General features: G+C 34.5%; 3 protein-coding genes and 1 pseudogene across 9 annotated transcripts; 2 read left to right on the top strand and 2 right to left on the bottom strand.

Annotated features, from left to right (window-relative positions):
• Window positions 1-613: 613 nt before the first annotated feature.
• LOC142618642 (vacuolar protein sorting-associated protein 60.1-like) lies at window positions 614-10,302 on the bottom strand. Of its 7 annotated transcripts, XM_075791611.1 has the most exons (8): window positions 9,911-10,302; window positions 8,909-9,088; window positions 4,488-4,575; window positions 4,290-4,412; window positions 4,115-4,192; window positions 2,769-2,944; window positions 1,364-1,434; window positions 614-705 (listed from the first exon to the last, which is right to left on the bottom strand). In XM_075791611.1, the coding sequence occupies exons 3-8, from the start codon at window positions 4,569-4,571 to the stop codon at window positions 689-691; spliced, it is 549 nt and encodes a 182-aa protein (XP_075647726.1). In that variant the 5' UTR covers window positions 4,572-4,575; window positions 8,909-9,088; window positions 9,911-10,302; the 3' UTR covers window positions 614-688. The 7 variants fall into 7 exon arrangements, with proteins under 7 accessions (XP_075647726.1, XP_075647720.1, XP_075647724.1 ...); XM_075791605.1 differs by lacking the exon at window positions 614-705 and having other exon boundaries at window positions 1,170-1,434; XM_075791609.1 differs by lacking the exon at window positions 614-705 and having other exon boundaries at window positions 1,170-1,434; window positions 4,290-4,394.
• On the bottom strand, window positions 6,415-7,074 carry LOC142620815 (pentatricopeptide repeat-containing protein At3g26630, chloroplastic-like). The gene has a single exon (XM_075794120.1). It carries the CDS (start codon window positions 7,072-7,074, stop codon window positions 6,415-6,417), a length of 660 nt encoding a protein of 219 aa, XP_075650235.1.
• A 284-nt stretch (window positions 10,303-10,586) lies between the features above and the next one.
• LOC142618351 (putative disease resistance protein RGA1) lies at window positions 10,587-16,094 on the top strand. Its single transcript, XM_075791275.1, has 2 exons — window positions 10,587-13,190; window positions 15,840-16,094. Exon 1 carries the CDS (start codon window positions 10,629-10,631, stop codon window positions 13,176-13,178), a length of 2,550 nt encoding a protein of 849 aa, XP_075647390.1. The 5' UTR covers window positions 10,587-10,628; the 3' UTR covers window positions 13,179-13,190; window positions 15,840-16,094.
• Window positions 16,095-21,640: 5,546 nt separating this feature from the next.
• On the top strand, window positions 21,641-27,078 carry LOC142620978 (putative disease resistance protein RGA1; annotated as a pseudogene).
• The last annotated feature ends 106 nt before the right edge of the window (window positions 27,079-27,184 follow it).

Here is a 27,184-nt window from a genome sequence, read left to right as displayed (position 1 = left end):
CATATGAACCTCCAAAAGATGACAAAATCAGCAACATTTCTACCCAATGTTTGATTTTATCTAGCGGTGTGGGTTATGATGTGAGTTTATGGACATATGGTCGCTGGACACTTGCACAACTTTCAACATATGGCGTTGATTTCGTGGTTAACTGTCTTGAGGCATCTTCAAAGAGTTATGCTCTTTTTTTTTTTTGCTATCATAAAATGTATTGGTGTACCTAATTAATAACCTGTGATGTTGTTGTTGTATTGGTGCAAGAGTCTCCAAATAAATGATGGATACAATTTTCAGATACCTATGCTATTTATGTTGTAACTTCTTGAGTTCCAAATAATATATGCATGATTTTATGTATACAAAAATCTAGATTCTTCTATTGATAATAAGCCATGTATAAGGCCAGTAGCGTGCCTATGATATAAAGAAACTAAACTATTTAATTCCAGAAGTTGGAATTAAACATTAAAGATTAGCTTCATTTTTGTTATTTGATAGTGTTCGGGAATTAGTTATATCTCTCTCTTATAACCTGAATGGTCAAGAAATAAGAGTCCAGAACCTAGATTCAACATATATTTATAAAAAATCCGGCCCTCGTGACAAATAGTTTGTCCCCTACCTCTCATGAGGTAGGCAGCAGGTTCCAATCAGGGTACATATAAAGCTCCGCCTGAGCTGCCTTGAACTATGCCCCCTGGGGCGCTACCAAGAAAAACAAATGTTTGAAGGTGAAAACAGCACAACCCCAGTACTCCAAAACCGGTACAAAGTGATACTAGAAACTTAGTCTAAATTCGTAATTCATCTAAACCCATTTATAAACAGAATAGCTGAAAACTATAAATTGCATCCTTTATGTGTATGACTATATAAATTCCTTGGTTATGCCTTATGTATGTATCTCTTCTTAAAAGTAATTTTTAAGTTGATTTTTTTACTTCTTTAATTTTGATATTTAAGTAGTGAATAAAAGTTGTTATAAATATATTATCAAATCATTAAAAAAAATTTGATTTTCCATATGGAGAAAATGCCGGAAAATGTTTCCCAAGTATTCTTGGAGTTGGAATTAAACAGCAGAAAATAAGCAATTTTCCCTGAAATTTTTTTCAATTGAAAACTTGTTACGCTGAAACAAACAGAGCCTTTAGTAAATTTTTAGGAAGCCACTCAATTGAAACAAAAAAAAAAAAAAGTAATTCTATAATTACCCATACTGTGGTTCAGGCCAGTCACACAAATGGCCGTGCCAAAAGAGCTCATTAAGGTCAATTTTCAATAGTAAACATCTGTATTCTGTAAGGAAAAAAAAAAAAAAAAAGCTCCTTAGGACATACTGTTTGCTGAGCATCTTTAATACCCTCGGCAGCAAAGGAAACTTGATCAAGATTGAATGTCTGATTGTACAGCATGTCCCGTTGTCCTTCATACCTGTGCAGAGGCTTAATAGATTGTATAAATCATGGAGAAAATAAGAACATATGATCCAAGCTGTATTGCATACTCATATACACATATTCCTTTCAACAAAGTAAATTAATTTAGATATCACAGAGAGAGAGGCCAATCTGCACTTTCTAGGGAACCATGGATATACTAATGCAAGTCCAGCAAGACGTAGTAAGTTTTAATACTGAAAAGGGAACCTATAGTGGCATTAACACTGGTAAAAGACACCAAGGTATTGACACTACAAAACATAGCAACGTCACATGTTGTATTGATTTATTAACATCTAAAGATATCATATTATTGAACCAATGGTGTAGATAAATTCCAATAATGTGAAAGTTAATGTTAGGTCACTTCATGGCACTTTGGTTTAGCCAAAGTTATGTATGCACTAACATTGGGAAAAAATCTAGATGCACAGAAGTATAGATTAATCCATTCACTAAACAAATTAATGTGTATCAATAAGCCAATATTAGGTTTCATATCATAAAGTAAGAAGCCGTCTCTTGCAAACCAAAATCAAGTGTCCAAAAAAACAATGGTATTTTGAACCAAAGTGACACTATCGACACCAAATCATATTGGAACCCTTAACAAGACAATCATGAATTAAACATCATGCGTTTGTCCAATAAGAGAGGATGACAAAATTTTCCATATCTCGCTTCCTTCTTAATGATTAAAAATGAATGATCTTGATTTGTGTTACCTTTCAAGTACACAACCTGTGTATTTGGATGTGGTTCTTCTATACTACTAAAAAAACTACTTATAAAAACAATGAATAGGTCAATTTTCAAATTAAAATTATTCTCTTTTATTTTTTTGGAGGCCTATAACCCCCCAGCATTACTGCATAAATAATGACTTCAATTTTCCATAATATTTCTGTGGTTGTTCTTTAACTTGTTATGTATAAGTCTTTAATAAACCTATTTTATCCTTGAAACCATAACAGCCTTTTCTTTTTTGACAAATATCCTCAAAACTAACAAAAAGCTTCTTCCCTCTTAATGATTATAACTTCAAATTTTTAACCTTTCTTCCCTGTGTCTTCAACACAGCTTTAGCTTTATCACCTATACATACTCTCTAAAAGTCAAGCTCTTTACCCATTCAAACCTGCTTGAAAAATTCCCATCAAATTCAAAGCTTTTCAAACTATGTTATACCTAAACACCTAGTACTTTGCAAACACTATGCATTTTTCTTTCAAGAAGAACTATTGCACATATATAACAGCACATGCAGAATGTTATCCCCAGATAAAAGTGCAATAAAGATTTAATGACATTAGAAGAGGCACCTACATTCTCTTTTGCTTGAGAACCCTCATGGTTCGAGCTTTAACAGCCCTCATGGTTCGAGCTTTAACAGCTTCTTGAGCAGGGTCAGGTCTCGTTTTCTTGATCTCCTCTTTATATCTACTAAGCTCAACATCAAGCCTTTTGATCTTCTCATCCACTGTTTCACCTCTTCTATTGATCTGGAAAGAATATTATTTAGACCTTAGTTCAAGTGAACAAGCTGTAGAAATACAATGGAACTGAATATTGGAGAACAGAATAACATGGCAAGAAATTTCAATTAAAAATTATGCAAAGCAGTGAATTTAAACATATAATTGCAGCAGCCAAACTAGCGTTTGAAAATTAATCCAAAAAAAAAATACTAAAACATATGTGAATACCAAGCAGAATATCTAAATTCTAGGCTTCTCAAAATACATTCAAACCAACAGATCATAGTGTAAGATGAATACTATTACCATCATAGATGTTAACATGAGTAACAGGAAAAGGTAAGGACTGAGAATCTACGTTAACAACCAGATGCTCTACAGTCACTTTAATGTTCTCCATACAAGAAAAAATCATCTATCTTACCAAAACTACTACAAGTTATCCAATCAGTATATGGTTTTGCAGATGAGAAGGCTTCATGAAAGCAGCATCAAATTTCTACCACCTCAACTTCTTGAGAGGTGGTTCTTAGAAATTAGGCGAAAATATTCAAAGCTTCTTCAAAATCACATTATTGTAACAGGCAACAATGCCAATGCCATCTAAATAATAGATCTCCAAGCCCATGGAGGTCCCAAAAGTTTTTCTGAAAAGTACATCCCTTCCACTCAGTTTCTACATCAACAGCTCAAAATTTTAACAGCGAACATGGGTTCATACTTGTCCTTTAATATTGCTGCTGTATGTAACATTTTCTATTTTCTTTCACAACATCTTGCATCCTTTCTAATCTTTTTTCAATAGAAATAACATCTTATTAATTTATCATTCAATTCGGACAAATTCACAATTATTGGCAATTCCAAACACACCCTTTCACCTACAATTTCCTTCAATTACAAATCTGAGCTCTTCAAGAAACCAAATCAAAATACTACAAAAGGAAAAAAAAAATGAACCTATGTTTTTTTTTTTCAGAATCTAATCATTTTAAACCCAATTAAAACTTCAACCTTCATAAAAACCTAACAAAAAAAAATAATAATCACAGATCGGAATTCCGATTCCCTTTGCCCTAATTCCTGAATTATTATTTTCTCCGGAACCAAATGCAACAAAAATTAAACAAATTAAAAAAATAAAAATAAAATAAAGTGAGAGAAAGGAAAGGAAAGGAAAGGAAAGTGAGAAACCCTATCGGAGGCGTCGTTAATCGACGGTGGAGACTCAATTGGAACACCAGGTGCATAATGCCTCAATTCAGGAATCCACTGAGCATCAAAACATAAAAGCATGAAGAATTTATCATACATCATTAGAAAGAGAAAGGGGAAAAGAAAGAACCCACATAGTTAACACCAGTCTTACTTTCTTCACAACATTTTCATAACTGGCCTCGCTTATGAGTGAGAATGCAAGCAAGAAGACATCAGCCCCATGATAGCTCAATGGTCTTAATCTATTATAATCTTCCTGGCATGTTCCATAAATCTAAAACATCAGACCCAAGACAAGAAACTCTCAAAGACAGGGAGAAGAATGAAAAATAACAGGTCCCGAACTTACCAGCAGTATCCCACAGGAGTAATTTAACAGTTCTCCCATCCACAACCACATTCGCACTGAAATTTTCAAATACAGTCGGCACATAATCCTGTTCCCAACACAATGTAAACAATTACAGAAAGTTACAGCCAATCCCTCTCAGAACCATTCTCATTTATCAACAGAACAACATCCGAAAAAAGGGTATTAGTGGAGAACATGATTACAATGACCATGTCAACTCAAATTTTTTGATTAGTATGTCAACTCAAACTTTGGATAAAAAAAAAAGTTCTTCAGGAAAGCTAGAATCATGCATCTAGAAATCTTAATCTCACAAATTATACAACTTAAGGTGCGGCCTTTCACTGACTCTGGAATAAAAATTCAATAGAGGCAAAAGAATAAATCAATAGAACACACTCTATTAGTAAAAGTAAAAAGCACAGAAACCCACCTATAAAAGCAAAGCATCATTCTTTAAGAATGAATGATCAAATCCCATTACCATAACAAACAAACAAGATAAAGCCCTACTCTAGTCAATTCAAACAGGAATAGAAAAAAATCAAGAAAAGGCATCAGAGATTCAAAGTACACTGTAAAATATGTGATTCAAAATCACAATTTCTTTGCCACTCTTTTCCTCACATTTTTAGAGAGTAAACAAAGGGCGTGAAGGAAAGATACTAAAGTTCTAGTCCTAAACTCAGTTTGCTCAGTCAAAAGTTCAAAACCCCATAAACTGTAGCACTTTCATAGTTTCACCTCAAAGATGGTGTACCATAAAAGCCTTAAATTGAAGAATCCAAAAACAAAGATAGCAACAAAGTATCCACTTTAACCAAACACAGAATTCAAAATTTCACATTCCTTTCTTTCTCTCATTTTCTCTCAGGGACCCCATAAGAAAAACCTTGTTCTAGTCCTCCCCTCAGTTCAGGAAGAACATTAAAACTCCTTTATAGCAAACCTCAAAACACACTGATGGACCAAACAAAGCCCCAAAATTGCTCCTTCAGAACACAAAATTGGCATCAAAGTTGAAATCTTTTTTATTTCATTTCCCCAGCTTCCTCAAAATCCAAATGGAGGGCTAAAAGAACAAAGCCAAGAAATATATTTCAGGCATTTCGAGGGTGGCAGCACTAGATTCTCTTTTTACTTAGAGGCAGCAGATTTTAGCTACTCTCAAGGCTAATCTAGTGGCTGCTCAGGAGAGAATGAAGCTTTTTGCAGATAAACACAGAACTGAAAGGTCTTTTCAAGTAGGAGATTGGGTGTTTTGAGGTTGCAACCCTACAAGCAGAAGTCTTTAGCCTCCAAGGGTAAATGGAAGTTATCTCCAAGGTTTTATGGCTCCTTCCAGGTGCTTGAAAGGGTGGGGAGGTAGCCTACAATCTGGATTTACCTAGTGACAATAAGATACGTCCAATTTTCATGTCTCTTTTTTGAAGCTGAAGTTGGGACAACAAATCTCTCCATTGCCCACTTTACCACCCTAGATGAGACAGGTCAAATTATTCTAGAACCTGTAGCTGTTCTACAAACCCGAACTAAGAGTTTGAGGTCTAGGTCTATTAATGAAGTTCTAGTACAGTGGTTGGGCAATGCACCTGAGGATACTACTTAGGAATCATTGCACCAGTTGAAGCTCAATGAAGAGAGAGAGAGAGAGAGCTACCTCAATTGCTATGGCAGTGGGCGTGAGATTTGACACATCTCTATGTCCTAGTTTAGCTACAATATCTGCAAATGAGAACACTTGCCTTGAGCACTTTTTAAATAAGCATCCTGGCTAACCCCAACATAAAATAAAGGAGCATCTGAACTATGATTTTTTTTTTTGGGAGTCAGTATTACATGTACAGCCAGTGCATGTTGAAACTATGACACCCTCTACCTTACTATTACAAGAGAAGATATGCCATTTGAGTTAGAGCCCCAATTAAGCACAATGACTAGAAACAAGAAATAATCCTCCAAAAGTAAACAACAATTTCTCTTCTTCCTTCTGCTTCTTCCTCCACGAAGCCACACTGCGGACACGAATTTTTTCAAATATCTTACACCCAAAATCTACCTTCCCACACTTGAAGTAAAGATCCATTGAAGTGTTCAGCACAAACAAATCTCCTTCAAAACCAGTTTTGATAGCTAGCCCATGAACCACTTTTCCCATCTCAATTGCAGAAGTAGCACTGCAAGCTTTGATAACAAATGGAAAGGTAAACTTATCGGGTGGAAAGCCTTGGGATATCATAAGGTTAAACAGAAGAAGGGCTTGTTTTGAGCAATCATTGATGGTATAAGATCTAATCATTAGGTTCCAAGTAAAGGTAAGAGGGCCCTGAATTTGATGGAATACAAGAGTAGCAAAATCCATTTTCCCATAAGAAGAGCAAAGACTAAGAAGTCTCCTAATAAGTAACTGATCATGAGAGAGACCGTGGCGAATTATCTTTGCATAGACTCGCTTAAGATGTTTGAAATTGGTGCACTTGTGGAGTGATAGAAGAGCTTCTTGTGAACCAAATTGTGGTTTAGAAAACGGGAATGGGTTTGTTCTGGGAAATGCATCAGGAGTGCATGAAAGGCATGCAACCATTATATATATAACCAGGCTTCCACCAAGTTGAGCGTGACAACTAACCACAGTATCGCCAATGCCAAGTTAATAACTATTAACACAAGAAAATACTAAGGTACAACACCTAAACAACTGTGCTAATTTTAGCGGAAAAAGGCCTATCAACAATATAACAAGAAGAAATGGAACAAATCTTAATACTTTTCCACTCTTTGCATCTAGAAAGGAACACATTCAGATATAAAGTAAAGAACTTTGTGAGCAATTGTCAACCTTCACATAATTATTGCTAGCATTAGCACATGACATAACTTGTTATGGAAATGATGAGATACAGTCACTCACACCTTTTTTTAGATAGATGCTGCGAATTAAAAAAAAAAAAAAAAGGTTTTACCTCGGACTTAGTCTGTTGACACTACCAGCATACCACAGCCACTGAGGAGAGTGAGAGATAAGAGAGGAATAACTTGAATTGAAGAGCAAGGTGTACAGGGATGGGATTGATTGAAAAGTTCAAGCCCCTATATATAATGAAAGTATTAGCCCTCCAAACTGTACTTAATTCTCTGTTTGTGTTGCCGTTTTGAGATTATGCTTATGAACCACCCCTAATTTCTCCGCCTCTTCTTCAAATTCTGCTTCTGAACGTTTGAAGAGTGATGAGGCTGAGCAGTGGCGCAGCGCGAGGTTTGAAGGAGAGTGAGGGTTTGAAGAGTGAGGGTTTGAAGAGTGAGAGTTTGAAGAGTGAGAGTGAGAGACTGTGAGGATTCCAAGTGGCGCGAGGTTTGAAGAGTCGATTCCAGGCCTACGTGGACACTTTTGTCCACCTCAGCAGCTGGCGCAACAGGAAAACCGAGTGCAAAATACTCGATTTATAAGCCCAAAATCAAGTCCTCTGGACTCGATTTGTTAGATATGCAATTTGTTTCAAACCTTGTCCTACTAATAATATAGTTTCAATTTTATAGTTATTTAAAAATTTTCTCCCACTTGATAAGTTATTCTATTATTTTATACTCATTTGAGATCTGCCTACCTCATAGTTTATTGATTTCATTACTATCATTTATCGTTGTTTTGAAATGACACAGTTTATAATTGATAATTCTTTCCTTGCAATTTGATTATTTCTACAAAATTTTATTGACTTACCTAGTTACCTTCTTTCTCTTGTTCAATGGTCTGTGACTTTCTACTTACTAGGTTGTGTAACTCACTATATTATTTAAAAAAATTTCAGATTAGTTGCTTGAGGTCGTAGTCATAACAGATTATTAGGATGCGATCATTCTTGCTTTCAAGTGAGCTAATGTTAAGATTTCAAGCAAACATTTATGTCCGGAGAATTTCATGTATTATAGGTTGTAATATTATCTTGGGAGTAGTTCTATCAAGACTTATTTAAGGTTTTTGGTTATGCTTAATCTTTGAGTTTAGATGACTTGGTTATTTGACATCAACTTATTATGCCATTTAGAGATGGTTTAACATTTCGATGAATAGGGATTAACAATTTTGGGGGTGGTACATTAGGTCTCAGCTCATAAATAGTACATTTAAGTTCTTGGTGAATGGAGTCTAAGACTCAGCTAAGTTTGCAAAACTTTTGGCAGGAGCCATGGAACTAGGTCATTTTAGAAAAGTTTGCTGAGAAGCTTGAAAATAGACACTAACAAGATTATATATCAGGTTACTATAATCAGTTTAGTTAACTGCCAGGTATTGAAAACATGCTTGAACATTTTCCCTCAATTCATTGAAAACAAGCTGGCATATCTTCAAAGAAAACTTGCATGCACGCCCACACACATTCATACACAGCCTTGCTGTGTGAAGTATGAGAAAATACCAGTAAAGCTAAAGCGTTTTGTATTGGTTGAATCTGCAGAATCTTCAAGGTCATGCCTGCTAAATAAAACAGAGGATCCCCAAAGTAATGTCAGAAGATTAACAGCTGTTCCAGCCAGCAAGGCCAGTCCAATGGAGAGCTGACTTTGAGCAGTTTCCTTGGTCTCGGATAGTCCCGATGCTAAAAATACATAAGAAAGTTCATTTGCATTAATGAATCTTCATCTATTGCAGATCACTGTAACAGGTACTTAATAATGGTTCCACACTTCACAAGTACTTATACTTGTGGAATGTGGGGCAAGGGCCGAGGTTCAAGTCTCGAAGAGGGAACTTCACACATATATATACTTAGATTAGACTAGAGTAGAATTCTATCTTGTATAAAAATAATAATAAATAATAGTTAAGTGATTAAATTGACCTTTTTCGAAACAACAAATTGATTTAGATAACACAATTTAACATAAAAACAACCATAAATCTGAAGTTTCCAAGTGCCTCGACTCAAGTTGTTTCTACGTTAAACAAATTCTGTCAAGGCATTTAACAGGTATTACCCTACGTACCCCTACCCGACCTTACCGATTTGGTACAGGAAATACCTATACCCAGATACCCTATATCCAAATCCTCTAATGGGTCGGGTAAAATCCGTGACTGCCGGGTGGGTACCCATCTCTTTACGGGCTGTTACCATCGCTAAATGGATGGAATTTGCCTTTCGTAGGAACATTACGTACTCTAAGATAAAGTCTCTGGCTAAGGAACAAACGGATCTATAATCGAATCATAATAATGTTACAGTTAGAACTTAGAAATGACAGTTAACACATGGGCTTTATGGTTTAGAATTTGGAACGGCACCCCTGGTCCTTTCTGACCTTTAATCTTTGAAGAAGTAAAGAATTGAAGGACAATGATGCCCGTATAAGCAATGTAGTACGCAGAAAGTGATGGTTTGAAATAATTCCAACAAAGAATAAAAGCAAGTCAGACTTACCAAGGATGATAATAGCATTAGGAAGTGAGCTGAATATGAGCAAGAAGAGACCACCAATGATGCCCGGACCAAGAATCTCAAGCAAAATCTCACTTCCATCAGTCAAAATCTTAGCAGCCCAGTAAATGCAATAAGCATATACAAGAATTAGAAAGCCATTTCCTAGGACAGTGTTGGTGCTCACAATCATCCGATGAAATCAAACGGTTATCATGAAATGTTGGCAGCTGAACGCGTTGAACTTCATAAGGAAACTTCCCTAGCAGGGATAGGCTAGTGTAATAAGGAAGAAAAGTATGGCTAAGAGGTCAAATCTAAGCTTCTTTGCCATGTTAAAGTTTGGAAAATGCTTCGTTAGTGTCCAAGTATGCAAGCAGGAAACAAATAAAGGTAACAGAAAGACCTCTGAAGTCAGAAGGGTGAAAGTCAAGTTCAAGTCAACTATATATTTTTTTTTACAACAAAATAATATAAACATGATTTAAGAATATAAGCATCCTTTATTATCAAAATAAAATTACTTATTTATCTCACATCTATTAATTATTTGGCGGGGTGGACTGAGGTCTGAGAACCATAGTGGCTGTCCACGTGGAATCCCAGTTCTCCTCACATATCCTATCTATTTTCTCGCCCTCTAAAAGCTGAATCTCTTTCACAGTCTCACCTCCTCTCACCAAAGAACAACTCTCTCTCTCTCTCTCTCTCTCTCTCTAAGATGGCTGCAGCCGAGACATTTGTGTTTAACATCGCAGCCAAATTGCTTGGGGAATTAGTGTCCCCGGCTTTCCAAGAAGCTTGCTTGGTATGGGGTGTGGAAAGCGATCTGAGAAGACTTGAAAACACCCTATCTAACGTCAAAGCTGTGTTGTTGGATGCAGAAGAGCAGCGGGTTCATAACCAGGAGCTAACCGTCTGGCTTGGGCAGCTCAAAGAAGTGTTTTATGATGCTCAAGATGTCCTTGATGACTTTGAGTGTGAAGCACTACGGAGGCAAGTGGTGGAAATGCAGGGGAGCACTACCAGGAAGGTAAGCCGTTTCTTTTCTTCCTCTAATCCACTTGTATTTCAAACCAAGATGGCTCACAAAGTCAAAGAAATTAGAGCACGTTTAGATGAGGTTGCAGCTGATAGGGCTAAGTTTCATCTCTCTCAACGGTCAGATGATAGGCATGTGGTGCGTGGAAGGGAGATGAGTTACTCCTTTGTCCAGGCTTCAGATGTGATAGGAAGAGGCCAAGACAAAGACAAAATTGTGGAGTATCTAATGGATCCTAGTGATGTTCAATCCATCTCTGTTGTGAGTGTAGTTGGGATTGGAGGTCTTGGCAAGACTGCGTTAGCTAAACTGGTGTTTAATGATGAAAGAGTGATAGAGCATTTTGAGTTAAAGTGTTGGGTGTGTGTGTCTGACGAATTCGTTTTAAAACAACTACTGGTTAAAATGATCAAATCAATAACTAGTGAAAATCGTAGCGATTTGGATGAGGAGCAGTTGCAAGTGCTACTTCGAAACAATTTGGATGGCAAGAAATTCTTTCTTGTCTTGGACGACGTATGGAACGAGGATAGGGAAAAATGGTTTGAGTTGAAGAATTTGTTGATAGGGGGTGCCAATGGAAGTAAGATTCTTGTGACTACACGCAGCCCAACAATTGCTTCCATGATGGGCACCATGTCCCCATACAACTTGGAAGGTCTTTTACATCAAGAGTGTCTGTCCCTATTTATAAAATGGGCATTTGATGAAGGAAAAGAGAGGCAGCACACAAACCTCGTGGAAATTGGGGATGCGATTGTGAAAAAATGCAAAGGGGTTCCCTTGGCAGTGAAATCGTTAGGAAGCCTACTATATTCAAAGCTTGATGAATGTGATTGGCTATTTGTAAGAGATAATGAAATGTGGAAATTGAACAGAAAAGAAAGGGATATTTTGTCGGTCTTGCAATTGAGTTACAATCAGATGCCATCTTACTTGAAACAATGTTTTGCTTTTCTTTCACTTTTTCCAAAAGATTATGATTTCAATACTTTTGATTTAATTCCACATTGGATGGCAAATGGGCTTCTTCAATCACCAAATGAAAATCAAGAGCCGGAAGATATTGGCAACCAATATATAGATGAGCTCTATTCAAGATGTTTCCTTCAAGATTATAATGATTTAGGTTACCTGCGAGAATTCAAAATACATGATCTTGCACATGACCTAGCACTATCATCAGCCCAAAGTGAGTGCTTAATTCTTAATTGTCAGATCCAAAACATCTCTAAAAAGGTTTGGCATTTGTCATATACTGACAATACTTGGCAGAATGAAAATGGTTTAAAATGTTTACAAAAATCAAAGAGTTTACGAACCATTTTTTCTGTGGTGGAAGGAGTTGGACCTTCTACTAAATCCTTTGTTGATTCATATGTCTCAAAATTTAGATACCTGGGAGTTCTAGATTTAAGTGACTCAAGTTTTGAGGTGTTACCTAGCTCCATTGGTACCATGAAGCATTTAAGGTTGTTGTATTTGAGTAGAAATTGTAGAATTCATAAACTCCCTAACTCCATTTGCAAGCTTCAAAATTTGCAAACTTTACATCTCAGAGGATGTGAAAAATTAGAAGAATTACCAAAAGATATAAGATACCTAATCAGACTCAGGAATTTTTCGGTGACAACCAAACAGAAGTCTCTACCTGGGTGCCCAAATTCCCTACGATTTTTGGTATTATCAAATTGTGGCAATCTAGAATCTTTAGTTGAAATGATGCAAGTTTGTACAAGCCTTCGGTTCTTGAGAATTGACAATTGTGGGGGTCTGATCTCTTTGCTTCCTATCCTAAAATTACTTACCACATTAGAGGCTTTGGTTATTGAGAATTGTGAGAAGCTTGATTTGATTGAAATGGAAGACAATCAAGATGATTTCCCAACGAGCTTTCGAGCATTACGCTTTATTGGATTGCCACAGTTGGTGGCTATGCCCGATTGGATTAAACGCTCTTCAAATTCTTTACAAATCCTTGTGATAGAGAGTTGTCCTAACTTGACAACATTTCCAGAGTGGCTGGTGAATCTCGAATCTCTTAGACGACTTACAATTTTGAATTGCCCCAAATTGTCTTCTTTGAAGCTTTGTCTCCCAGCTCTAAGATCTTTCAGAATTGCAGAATGTCCCGAATTAATTAGAAGATACCAACCTGAAATCGGAGAGGATTGGCACATGATTGCTCATGCCTCAGACATTTATCTTGACGGCAAGCGGATTAAATAAGCTGATAATTAGGTATGGAGTAATCGCTCTCTCTCTCTCTCTTTTATTTATTCTTTCTTCCATGAGTTTAACATTTATAAAATATTATTCTATCTCTGGTAGTGTGATCATTGCAAATCAATATATACATTAATACATATAAATATGCATTATATGTCCACTGTACTTTACATTAATTTTGTTAAAAGTCGGAATTCTTGTTATGTTAATTAGACGTTGAAATTGGAAGTATTAATGGACTAATGGAGATATTCTTGATTTGATAAACTGCTTAATCGGTACAAGTGCTCTTAATTGGTGGAGATACTTATAGACTAATTTATAGAGTAATTATTCAAGTGCTCTTTTCTATCCTCTAATAAAGGTGCGTTTGGTTGGAGGGATTGAAAAGTGGGAGGATAGAAAATGAAAAAGGATTAGAAAATTGTGAGGATAGAAGATATTTAATTTTCTTTCATATATGTTTGGTTGGGAGGATGGAAAATGGAGAGATGAAAAATGAAGTTGGTATAAATTTACAATTATATCGATATAAAATAAAACAAAAAAGTAATACATTTTTTTTAATTAAAAAATTTTTGTATGGACACTTCAATATATATATATATACACACACACACACAAAAAGTGAATTTTGTGAGTGTGTGTAGATGTGTGCATTATATATATATATATATATATATATATATATATATATATATATATATATATATATATATATATATATATATATATATTTTTTTTTTTTTTTTTTTTTTTTTTTTTTGAAACTTGAAACTCGACCCTTACCCCTCACACCCCACAAGTATTTATATTTGTGGAATGACCATCGCACCAAGGGTGTGCGATGGTTATATAATTTAATAATTAGGAAATAAAGGTGATTTATTACATGTATGTGTATTGTTATCATGTTATAATAATTTTTGTTATAAAGTTAAAGAATTAAAAAAAAAAAAAAGATAGTAAAGTTAGTGATTGTTCAAGCATTTAATTGGTTAAGTAGGCACTTAGTGTATTATTTATATATGGATGGGTATGGCTGTGTAGGTCAATAATTAATATTGTGTTAGTAGGTTGTGTTTTGACATTTAGTTTAAAATATTTTTATAAAAACAATGACAAATATATAACGACAACTGCATAAAAATAAAAATGTTATTCAAACTTAACAAAATAAAATGGTAACACCTACCTCCACTGGCAGTAGATAATGACAACTGATAATGATTTGTTATACAGTGATTTCAAAATTTGAAAACTCTTAGGATGAAATTGTAAAAGTTCATAAATTTGCGGTTTTTTTTTTTTGTCAATAACTCGATATATTAAAATTCATATTTTATTAAATTTTATTTAATATAAGTTTTTTAATGACCCCCTGAAAAAAAAAATTCCTAGATCCACTGAGAGTACAATTATGTTGTATTGCCTCCTTTCACATTATTGTGGCTTCTATTAATTGGATTCATGGCGATTCAACCAAAAAATAATAATAAATAATTTTTGGTAGGATCTAACATTCATATGAGACAAGGGAATACCATGTAACTAAGATCTAGGAGTATATATCCAAAAGTGTTCTCTATACGGTATATTCTTGAGATCCAATTCCAAGTCATTATAGCTTCATAATCTTTTATAGGGGTGTGCATGAGTTGAATTAAGATATTTTCAATTCAATCCACTATATTCAGGTTGAAAAAAAAAAACTCAATCCAACCCAATCCATCATAGGGGTCTAACCCAACCCACGTGGATCGGATTAGACATTTAAAATAACAATAGATTTACTAAGTAAACCTCAGCATAGCACCAAACTAATACAAACTATATGATTAGTGCATCAAACCAACACAAATAAAAGCAAATTTGTAATCTTATAAATATGTTTTTTTTTTATGAGAAATCTTATAAATATGTTGGTATTTCACCAAATTAAAAGAGTAAATAATAAAACCATATAATTTATATTTTAAATAAATATCAAATATAGGTGAGTCAGGTTGGGTTGGGCGAATTTGTAAATTTGCTAATCCGCACTCAACCCAACTCGCTGTAAAATAAAATTTGGCAACCCAACCCAACTTACCAACCCCTAAATATCAACCCCACTAATGGATTGGGTTGTATTGGATTGGCTTTGACGGATTGGTGGGTTAGCCGCACACCCTACATTTTGACTTAATATATTGATGTATGTATACTCCTTTGACTTGAATTTTTGGCTATAAGATAGTTTCAGTAACCGTTCTGGATTATGTGATGTAGTGGAGGTTGTGTAGATTCATAATGTGATTATGTTGATGATAATTTTGATAGTTGAGATATATTTCATTGACCCAAACCTTGAAGATAATAATGTGACCATATCAAATGGAGCAATACACAAGACACGCAATTTTAGATTATCAACCCTGTGATATGTTTATTGAGTGTCATTTCCATTATATAATACACGATCTTGTTCTCTTTTGACTTGCCTCTGATTCTTACGCTATTATCCAGTGAGTTTTTTACATTTTTGAACCCATTAAGAAACCAATAATATTTTTCTCACCTCTACTATTCTATTTACACTTTGTTTCAATACGAATCTTGTGATTTATCACTTACAAGGTTTATTTAGTGCCTTATTTGTTGTTTCAATATTTTTTGCAGATTAGCGGATTGTGTTTAAAGCTTTACAAGATCATTTAGGACGTGATGTTTTGAGCTTCAGGTGGACTATCATTGAAATCTTGAGTGCATTATTGTTAATTTGGGGGATTTTCTTTTTGTATTTGAAATTCACTCTTTTGTTTTGGGAGTTTACTCTATCATGAGTTATTTGAGATTTTTATTTATGTTTTATCATTAGAAGTTGGATTATAATGTTATTTTGGAGTTTATGGATATTAAATTTTATTTTTCTAACGGCAAGCTTAGCCTGACATGTGAGACAATGATAATATTTTGATTTAAAGATGCACAATGTTATGGCATTACATATGTGATGCCTTTAAATCTAGAACATGCATAATATCTATGTATTGCTCATACACTAGAGCAGTGTCTATGGCTTGCTCATGACTCATGAGGGTAGACGAGAAGGGGAGCTAGTACTCATGGAGTATAGTTAACATCATTTGGCCTGTTAATGGAGAACACATTCCTTTGGCTTGATAACTAGTAATCTTAAAGGACCTTTGAGTTTTTGACAATAGTTTGAGAACTTTTGTCTCATGATTTTGTTCCATATAATGCTAACGTCTTTAAGCTCAGTGATTGGTTGTGTCCAACAAGTTACAAATGATTTTTATATTTTATTGCAAACAAAGTTGGTTCCTTCTTAGCACATCCTAATTTATTTAATTAATTTGTTTTTATGCTACTTAATATCCTTAAAGTAATTCACCAAAAAAAAAGTAGAGGCAGTTAATCCTCTCAAAAAAAAAAAGGGAAAAAAAAGAAAAAGAAAAAAAAAGAGAAATACTGGGCCAAGAAACACAAATCATTGAGAAAGAATGAGAAATACCGGGCCCAAGACCCTTCTGGCTTCACACCCTCTAGTCCAGTGACATAGAAAAGGGCCAATGTGTCTGTCACAAGGCATGACTAGGATGCCCTATAATGCTGCTGATTGATAGTAAGGCTGTTCCATGCAACAAGACTTAGACCCTCAAAAATCAACTTGTTTCATAGAGTAAACATTGGGTGTCTTGCTGCTAAAGCTAATCTTCATGATCATCAATCTTTATATTCTCCTCTCGATGATTTTTATTTTTTTATTTTTATAAGGCGTAAATGCACTTTTGATCCTTATATTTTGAAGTCATTTTTATTTTGGTCTTTATATTTCTATTTTACCACTTTTAGTCTCTAAAATGAAAAATGCGTTCCATTTTGGTCCTTACCGTTAGGCCACTAACGGAAATTGCTTATGTGACAAATTGAGTGCACTACTGGCACATTAAACGCTGATGTGGCCATTAAAAAAAAATTTTTAATTGGCATTTAAAAAAATGCCATGTCAGCTTCTAAATATATAAAAAATTATCCAATCAATTTTAACAAAATAAAAAAGGAAAAAACATAATTAAAAACAATAAAATGCATAAATTTAGATTTAATTCATTTTCAACAAGAACACACAAAAACAATATCACAGATTTAAACATCAACACAATAACATAAGAGCACAAACCCAGAACCAAACACAAAAAACACAAACTCAATTTTAAACATTAAAACAAGATCACAAACACAAATAACACATTAACCCAAAAAATCATACAAACTCATCAAGAAAACACAAGAGCACAAACTCAAAAAAATATACAAACTCAGAAATAAAAAACAGAAAATCATAAAAGAATTTTGTACAAAAAAAAAATCAATCCATATATATATATATATATATATATATACACAAACCAAATTATTCAGAAGAAAAAAAAAAATAGAGTTAACACTACTAGTTATACAAGAATGTTATGTTAGTGTTAGAGAGATGAAATTCCATGAGCGTGGAAATTACATGGATTGAGTTTCTTTAGAAAATGTAAGGGATGAAAAGTGAAAACCCAATGTTCTGGCAATCTAAAGCATATTAACTTATGTACCCTTTTATAAAGAGCTACACTTTTTTTGAAAGATTGTGACCATATGGCCGTGGACGCCGAATGCATCGGGTTTTCCCATTTTTTGAGAGGAACCCATAACTTTCATACTGAATGGTGCGTTGTTGCCTCTCAAAACTCAGATCAACAAAAACCCAAATCAACAAGGTGAAAACCCAGATCAACAAAAATCATAACCCACAAACAAGACATGCCCACAATTACAAAGACAAAATTTTGGAACCCAAACCCAAAACTCAACCCAGTTTTTTTCAACAATTACATAGAGACAAAACTCAAAGACATTCACAATTACACAAAGACAAAACTCAAACCCAGATTTTTCGGCCCCAAACACAAAACTCAACCCAAACTTTCTTATGCTTTCTGAGAAACCAAACTCAAAACTCAAAACTCAAATCCCAAATCGATGAACAAAACCCAAGATCTGAAACCACAAATAACCACACAGAGAGAGAGAGAGAGAGAGAGAGAGAGCTGGGTTTTTGGCCATGGGTTTAGAGAGAAAGGGCTGAGTTTTTGGCCAGAGAGAGTTGGGTTTTTGGCCAAGGTTTAGAGAGAGAGAAAGCTGGGTTTTCGGCCATGAAATTAAAGAGAGAGAGAGTTGGGATTTCGGCCACGGATTAGAGAGAAAGAGCTCACCTTTAGTCAGCCCCTTCAGCTGAAACCACCTTCAGTCACCTCCACCTTCACCCAAAACCCACCTTCAATCACCTCTACCTTCACCTTGAGCTTGGAGACTTTTGTAGAAAGAGATAACTTGGAGAGAGAGCTTGAGATTTTCACAAAGAGAGCTTGGAGATTTTGTTTGAGTTTTTAAGATTTAATAACTTTTATGTTGTGTTTGTTTGCCCAGAAAGTTTAATAGAAATTGATAAAGTAATATTGATAGATTTAATTATGTTTATTTTTTGTAATTTTTTTAATTTTTAAAATTGATAAATTTATTTTAATGGACACATGGATGCTGACATGGCATTTTAAATATTATTTAATAGACACCTCAGCATTTACTGTATCAATAGTGCACTCCTTTTACCATGTAAGATATTTTCATTTAGTGAGTGACAGTAAGGACCAAAATAGAACGCATTTTTCATTTTAAGGACTAAAAATAATAAAATAAAAATATAAAAACTAAAATAAAAATGACTCCAAAATATAAGGAAGAAAATGCATTTACACCTTTTTATAATCAGAATGTTGCGTACATTTTCAATAAGTTTGAAAGGAAGCATTCTACAACTAATAATCCTCATCTGAGCCCATGGTTTCTTAGGCCCAAATGGATGCATTCCTTTCTTAGGTCGCCATTGTTTTTGTTCAAAATGCAAAAGCTATTACACGTACGTAGCCATTTAGGCCTATCAACAAGACGGGCTCATATTAGACCAGATTTTTTAATCCAAAATTCAATTTTAGGTAAATTACATTTTTAGTCCTTAGCATTTATACTATGTCAATTCGATCCATAACATTTCAAATATGTCATTTCAATCCTCAACCTTTTGGTGTTGTGTTTGTGTCAAAAATTTAAAATATTTTCTATTGTTAAGTGATTGATGAAAAAAGCTAAAATCATGAGGCTTCTTTTTTTAATCCAAATTCAATTTTATATATAGGACCGGAATTCAAATTTGAATACGATGAATATAGAAATCAGAATTGAGTTCAGAACTTAAATCAAAATAAGAGCTTGTAAATGCCAAAATCTTTTAATTCCTTTTTAATTTTTTTTTTATAATTATATTATATAATGGGATTTTAACTTATGGCATTTAGTATATAATGATTCATATTTATCATCATCATAGAGTGGTAAGCATTCCCAAATCCATGAACCATTCTCATAATCTTGCTGTGCTAGTTAAGGGGACTAAAAGTTAGTTCATTCAATTGCTCGTACTGTGATATGGCTTTTTGTCTGTAATAATTTTTTATTCCTTCGTCACTTACATTGTTTTTGTGTATTGCAAGCATGCTATGATTTTTAGGATTTTAGTTAAAATCATTATTTGTTATCTCTTTGAGTATTCTTATCTCTTTCACACAACACATACAAGACACGAAATTGCTTTAATTTGGGTTGGCACCTGCTTTGCCCTGTTTTCACATCGTTCCAAATAGGCGCAAATGGCATACGTAGCCACCAATGTTGTATACATCAAAGTCCGGCACATAAGGCCAAAATAAAAAGTAGATGTGCGCCACCAAAGGCCAAAATAATTTTCCTACTTTTATTTATTTTCTGATACTTATTAGGATTAGATCTAGTAAAACTCACTTTTCCAAATTTTTTATTACACACACATAACTATAGACCATGCCTAAAGCCTCAAATCTTAATAGGATTAGATCCGAGGTTGATGTTGTTTATCACCATATATGACTTCGGCATATCTTATTTTGAAGGTTCGCTCTGCAGGAGCTACTGGACCTGAAGATAATAATTAATACACCCAATTAAGAACATGGTGGTTACTTTGAAGAAGAACTCTCTGGCAGAAGCCATGGAATTGGATCATTTTACAAAATTTTACTAAGAAGCTTTAGATGGACATTAAACAAGATATACCAGGTTGCGTAAATCAATTTAGTACTGTCAATTTAACAATTACTCAGCCAAGTAGAGCCCATATTTATAGTGATTATGCAAACACATGCACGCCATTGTCACTCAATTAATTGAAACCCAGCCGACATTTCTTCAAAGCGCCCAATGACGCACCCACAGCCCTACTAAATGCAAAGGGAAGTATGAGCAAATGCTAAATATACTAAAATTATTTTTCTCTTTGTCGAATCTGTTACATACAACTGATTCTTCAAGGTTGCGCTTGCTAACAGTTACCTAAGATCCCCACAGTAATATAAGAAATATAACAGAAGTTCCAGCCAGTTAGCCCACCCCGAATAAAAACTGACTTTGAGCATTTTTCCTTTGTCTCAGTTAGCCCTGATCTATAGGGAAAAAAAAGGGTTCATTAGCATTAGTCAATTTTGATTTAGTGTAATTCACTATGACAAGTATTGAATTCATGGATATCTTATTGAAAAAATTGATTCAGATGGCAAGATTTGACATTAAAACAGCAATAGGTCAGAAGCTTCCAAGTGACTTGAGTGCCAATCATCATTTACAAGCTACATTTCTTTCATTTTTAGCAACAATAAGGAAAGATTTTGCCTTTTGTAGCAGGAAACAGACAGTTAAAACTCATACAACAATTTTTACATTCAGATTGAAAGTTAAGACAAGAACTTTTTCGTTTGGAATACAATTCTCATGACTGAAGTAAAAGGTTTGATGTAGTACATAACTGAAATCCAATAATGCGAATGTGAGCAACGAGTGCTTAATTTAAACAATGTCAATAGAATGAGTGCAAACTTACCCCAAGGATGACAATAGTATTTAGAAGTGATCACCAATTATCCCCCATCCAAGGAATTTCAATTCAAGCAAAATCAATCAAGATTATGCACAGTAATCACATAAAAGAAAAGAAATGGATTTTCTAGGATAGTGCTCTTACATGGTACAGCACCATGCCACCATATGTTTAGCCAAAAAAAAAAAGAAGGCATAGCACCATGTGTCCAATAATATCAACCGGTCAACATTTTGTTCCCCCCCCCCCCCCCTCCAAAATAATCAACCAGTCAACATGAAGAAAAGTTGGCAGCTGAACTTGTTGACTCTCTGTTTGTGAGTTGGCTCCAGCTCAGGTAAAGTAGACTAAAAGCAAAAAAAAAGTGGGTCCACTTGGAGCCAAGACTCCTTCTCGATCTGAAATCCCTTGACTTTCCTAATCACCTCTCACTCTCATTCTGTTACCCATTTCAATCTCTCTCTCTCTCTAGAAAACTCTATTTCTCTTTGTCTCTCTAAAAATGGCAGCAGAGACATTTGTGTTTAACATCGCAGCCAAATTGCTTGGGGAATTAGTGTCCCCGGCTTTCCAAGAAGCTTGCTTGGTATGGGGTGTGGAAAGCGATCTGAGAAGACTTGAAAACACCCTATCTAACGTCGAAGCTGTGTTGTTGGATGCAGAAGACCAGCAAGTTCATAATCAGGAGCTGACCGTCTGGCTTGGGCAGCTCAGAGAAGTGTTTTATGATGCTCAAGATGTCCTTGATGAGTTCGAGTGTGAAGCGCTGCGAAAGCAAGTGGTGGAAATGCAGGGGAGCACCACTCGGAAGGTACGCCGTTTCTTTTCTTCTTCTAATCCACTTATATTCTGAACCAAGATGGCTCACAAAGTCAAAGAAATCAGAGCACGATTAGATGAGGTTGCAGCCGATAGGGCTAAGTTTCATCTCTCTCCACGGTCGGATGATAGGCATGTGGTGCGTGGAAGGGAGATGAGTTACTCCTTTGTCCAGCCTTCAGATGTGATAGGAAGAGACCATGACAAAGAAAATATTGTGGAGCATCTAATGGGTCCTAGTGATGGTCAATCCATCTCTGTAGTTCCTGTAGTTGGGATTGGAGGTCTTAGCAAGACTGCGTTAGCTAAACTAGTGTTCAATGATGAAAGAGTGATAGAGCATTTTGAGTTAAAGTGTTGGGTGTGCGTGTCTGACGAATTCGTTTTAAAACAACTACTGGTTAAAATGATCAAATCAATAACTAGTGAAAATCGTAGCGATTTGGATGAAGAGCAGTTGCAAGTGCTACTTCGAAATAATTTGGATGGCAAGAAATTCTTTCTTGTCTTGGACGACGTATGGAACGAGGACAGGGGGAAATGGATTGAGTTGAGGAATTTGTTGGTAGGGGGTGCCAATGGAAGTAAGATTCTTGTGACTACACGCAGCCCAACAATTGCTTCCATGATGGGCACCATGTCCCCATACAACTTGGAAGGTCTTTTACATCAACATTGTCTGTCCATATTTATAAAATGGGCATTTGATGAAGGAAAAGAGAGGCAGCACACAAACCTTGTGGAAATTGGGGATGCGATTGTGAAGAAATGCAAAGGGGTTCCCCTGGCAGTGAAATCGTTAGGAAGCCTACTATATTCAAAGCTTGATGAACGTGATTGGCTATTTGTAAGAGATAATGAAATGTGGAAATTGAACAGAAAAGAAGGGGATATTTTGTCGGTCTTACAATTGAGTTACAATCAGATGCCATCTTACTTGAAACAATGTTTTGCTTTTCTTTTACTTTTTCCAAAAGATCATGAATTCATTACTTTTGATTTAATTCCACTTTGGATGGCAAATGGGCTTCTTCAATCACCAAATGAAAATGAGATGGAAGATATCGGCAACCAATATATAGATGAGCTCTATTCAAGATGTTTCCTTGAAGATTCTATTGATTTAGGTTACATGCGAGAATTTAAAATACATGATCTTGCACATGATCTAGCACTATCATTAGCCCAAAGTGAGTGCTTAATTATTAATTGTCAGATCCAAAACATCTCTAAAAAGGTATGGCATGTGTCATATATACTTTGCAGAATGAAAATGTTTTAAAATGTTTACAAAAATCAAAGAGTTTACGAACCATTATTTCTGTGGTGGAAGGAGTTGGACCTTATACTAAATCCTTTGTTGATTCATGTGTCTCAAAATTTAGATACCTGCGATTTTTTGATTTAAGTGACTCAAGTTTTGAGGTGTTACCCAACTCCATTGGCACCATGAAGCATTTAAGGCTGTTGGATTTGAGTAGCAATTGTAGAATTCATAAACTCCCTAACTCCATTTGCAAGCTTCAAAATTTGCAAACTTTAAGTCTTAGAGGATGTGAAAAATTAGAAGAATTACCAAAAGATATAAGATACCTAATCAGACTCAGAATGTTTTTGGTGACAACCAAACAGAAGTCTCTACCTGGGTGCCCAAATTCCCTACAATTTTTGGAATTATCAAATTGTGGCAATCTAGAATCTTTAGTTGAAACGATGCAAGTCTGTACAAGCCTTCGGTTCTTGAGAATTGACAATTGTGGGGGTCTGATCTCTTTGCTTCCTATCCTAAAATTCCTTACCACATTAGAGGCTTTGGTTATTGAGAATTGTGAGAAGCTTGATCTGATTGAAATGGAAGACAATCAAGATGATATCCCAACAAGCCTTCAAGCATTAGGCTTTATTGGATTGCCACAGTTGGTGGCTATGCCCGATTGGATTAAACGCTCTGCAAATTCTTTACAAATCCTTAAAATAGACGGTTGTCCTAACTTGACAGCATTTCCAAAGTGGCTGGTGAATCTCGAATCTCTTAGACGACTTACAATTTTGAATTGCCCAAAATTGTCTGCTCTATCGAAGGGGAAGCTTTGTCTCCCAGCTCTAAGATCTTTCAGAATTGCAGATTGTCCCGAATTGATTAGAAGATGCCAACCGGAAATCGGAGAGTATTGGCACATGATTGCTCATGCCTCAGACATTTATCTCGACGGCAAGCAGATTAAATAAGCTGATAATTAGGTATGGAGTAATTGCTCTCTCTCTCTCTCTCTCTCTCTCTCTCTCTCTCTCTCTCTCTCTCTTATTTATTCTTTCTTCCATGAGTTTAACATTTATAAAATATTATTCTATCTCTGGTAGTGTGAGCATTGTAAATCAATATATAGATTAATACATATAAATATGCATTATATGTCCACTGTACTGTACATTAATTTTGTCAAAGTCGGAATTCTTGTTATGTTAATTAGATGTTGAAATTGGAAGTATTAATGGACTAATGGACATATTCTTGATTTTATAAACTGCTTAATCTGTACAAGTGCTCTTAATTGGTGGAGATACTTATAGACTATATTATAGAGTAATTATTCAAGTGCTCTTTTCTATCCTCTAATAAAGGTGCGTTTGGTTGGAGGGATTGAAAAGTGGGAGGATAGAAAATGAAGAAGGGATAGAAAATTGTGAAGATAGAAGAGATTTTATTTTCTTTCATATATGTTTGGTTGGGAGGATGGAAAATGGAGAGATAGAAAATGAAGTTGGTATAAATCTACAATTATATCCATATTAAATAAAACAAAAAGGTAATACGTTTTTTTAATTAAAAAAAGTTTGTATGGACACTTCAATACACACACACACACAAACAAAGAGTGAATTTTGTGAGTGCGTGTAGATGTGTGCATTTACTGTATAAATATAATATAACTTTATATATTTTTTTTTTTGAAAACTTGAAATCCGACTCTAATCCTCACACCCCACAAGTACTTATACTTGTGGAATGACCATCACACCAAGGGTGTGTGATTGTTATATAATTTAATAATTAGGAAATAAATGTGATTTATTACATGTATGTGTATTGTTATCATGTTATAATAATTTTTGTTATAAAGTTAAAGAATTAAAAAAAAATAGTAAAGTTGTGAGTGATTGTTCAAGCATTTGATTAGTTAAGTAGACACTTAGTGTATTATTTATATGTGGATGTGTATGGCTGTGTAGGTCAATAATTAATATTGTGTTAGTAGGTTGTGTTTTCTCATTTAGTTTAAAATATTTTTATAAAAATAATGGCAAATAGATAATGACAACTGCATAAAAACAAAAATGTTATTCAAACTTAACAAAATAAAATGGTAACACCTACCTACACTGGCAGTAGATAATGACAACTGATAATGATCTATTATACAATGATTTCAAAATTTGAAAACTCTTATGATGAAATTGTAAAAGTTCATATATTTGCGGTTTTTTTTTGTCAATAACTTGATATATTAAAATTCATCTTTTATTAAATTTTATTTAATATAAGTTTTTTAATGACCTCCTGAAAAAAAATTTCGAGATCCACTAAGAGTACAATTATGTTGTATTGCCTCCTTTCACATTATTGTGGCTTCTATTAATTGAATTCATGGCGATTCAACCAAAAAATAATAATAAATAATTTATGGTAGGATCTAACATTCATATGAAATGAGGGAACACCATGTAACTAAGATCTAGGAGTATATATCCAAAAGTGTTCTCTATACGGCATATTCTTGATGTTTTCAATTCCAACTCATTATAGCTTCATAATCTTTTATAGGGGTGTGCATGGGTTAAGTTAATCAATTCAATCCACTATATTCAAGTTGAAAAAAACTCAATCCAACCCAATCCATCATAGGGGTCCAACCTAACTCACGTGGATCGGATTGGACATTTAAAATAACAACAGATTTACTAATTAAACCTAAGCATAGCACCAAACTAATACAAACTCTATGATTAGTGCATCAAACCAACACAAATAAAAGCAAATTTAGAATCTTATGAATATGTTTTTTTTATATGAGAAATCTTATAAATATGTTGGCATTTCATTAAATCAAGAGTAAATAATAAAAACCATATAATATATATTTTAAATATATATAAAATATAGGTGGATCAGGTTGGGTTAGGCGAATTTGTAAATCTGCTAATCCGCATTCAACCCAACTTGCTGTAAAATAAAATTTGGCAACCCAACCCAACTTACCAACCCCTAAATATCGACCCAACCGATGGATTGGATTGGCTTTGATGGATTGGTGGGTTAGCTACACACCTTGCTTTTTGGCTTACTATATTGATGTATGTATACTCCTTGGACTTGAATTTTTGGCTATAAGATAGTTTCAGTAACCCATCTAGATTATGTGATGTAGTGGAGGTTGTGTAGATTCATAATGTGATTATGTTGATAATAATTTTGATAGTTGAGATATATTTCATTGACCCAAAACCTTGTAGATAATAATGTGACCATATCAAATGGAGCAATACACAAGACACGCACGTTTAGATTATCAAACTTGTGATATATTTATTGAGTGTCATTTCCATTATATAATACACGATCTTGTTCTCTTTTGACTTGCCTCTGATTCTTACGCTATTATCCAGTGAGTTTTTTGACATTTTTGAACCCATTAAGAAACCAATAATATTTTTCTCACCTCTACTATTCTATTTACACCTTGTTTCAATACAAATCTTGTGATTTATCACTTACAAGGTTTATTTAGCGCCTTATTTCTTGTTTCAATATTTTTGCAGATTAGCTGATTGTGTTTACAGTTTTACAAGATCATTTAGGACATGATGTTTTGAGCGTCAGGTGGACTATCATTGAAATCTTGAGTGCATTGTTAGTTTCGGGGACTTTCTTTTTGTATTTGAAATTCAATCTTTTGTTTTGCGAGTTTACTCTATCATGAGTTATTTGAGATTTTTATTTATGTTTTATCATTAGAAGTTGGATTATAATGTTATTTTGGAGTTTATGGATATTAAATCTTATTTTTTAACGGTAAGCTTAGCCTAACATGTGAGACAATGATAATATTTTGATTTAAAGATGCACAATGTTATGGCATTACATATGTGATGCCTTTAAATCTAGAACATGCAT

Source organism: Castanea sativa, chromosome 12 (assembly GCF_040712315.1).
Source record: "Castanea sativa cultivar Marrone di Chiusa Pesio chromosome 12, ASM4071231v1".
Taxonomy (NCBI): domain Eukaryota; kingdom Viridiplantae; phylum Streptophyta; class Magnoliopsida; order Fagales; family Fagaceae; genus Castanea; species Castanea sativa.
This window is presented reverse-complemented; position numbering and strand designations above follow the sequence as displayed.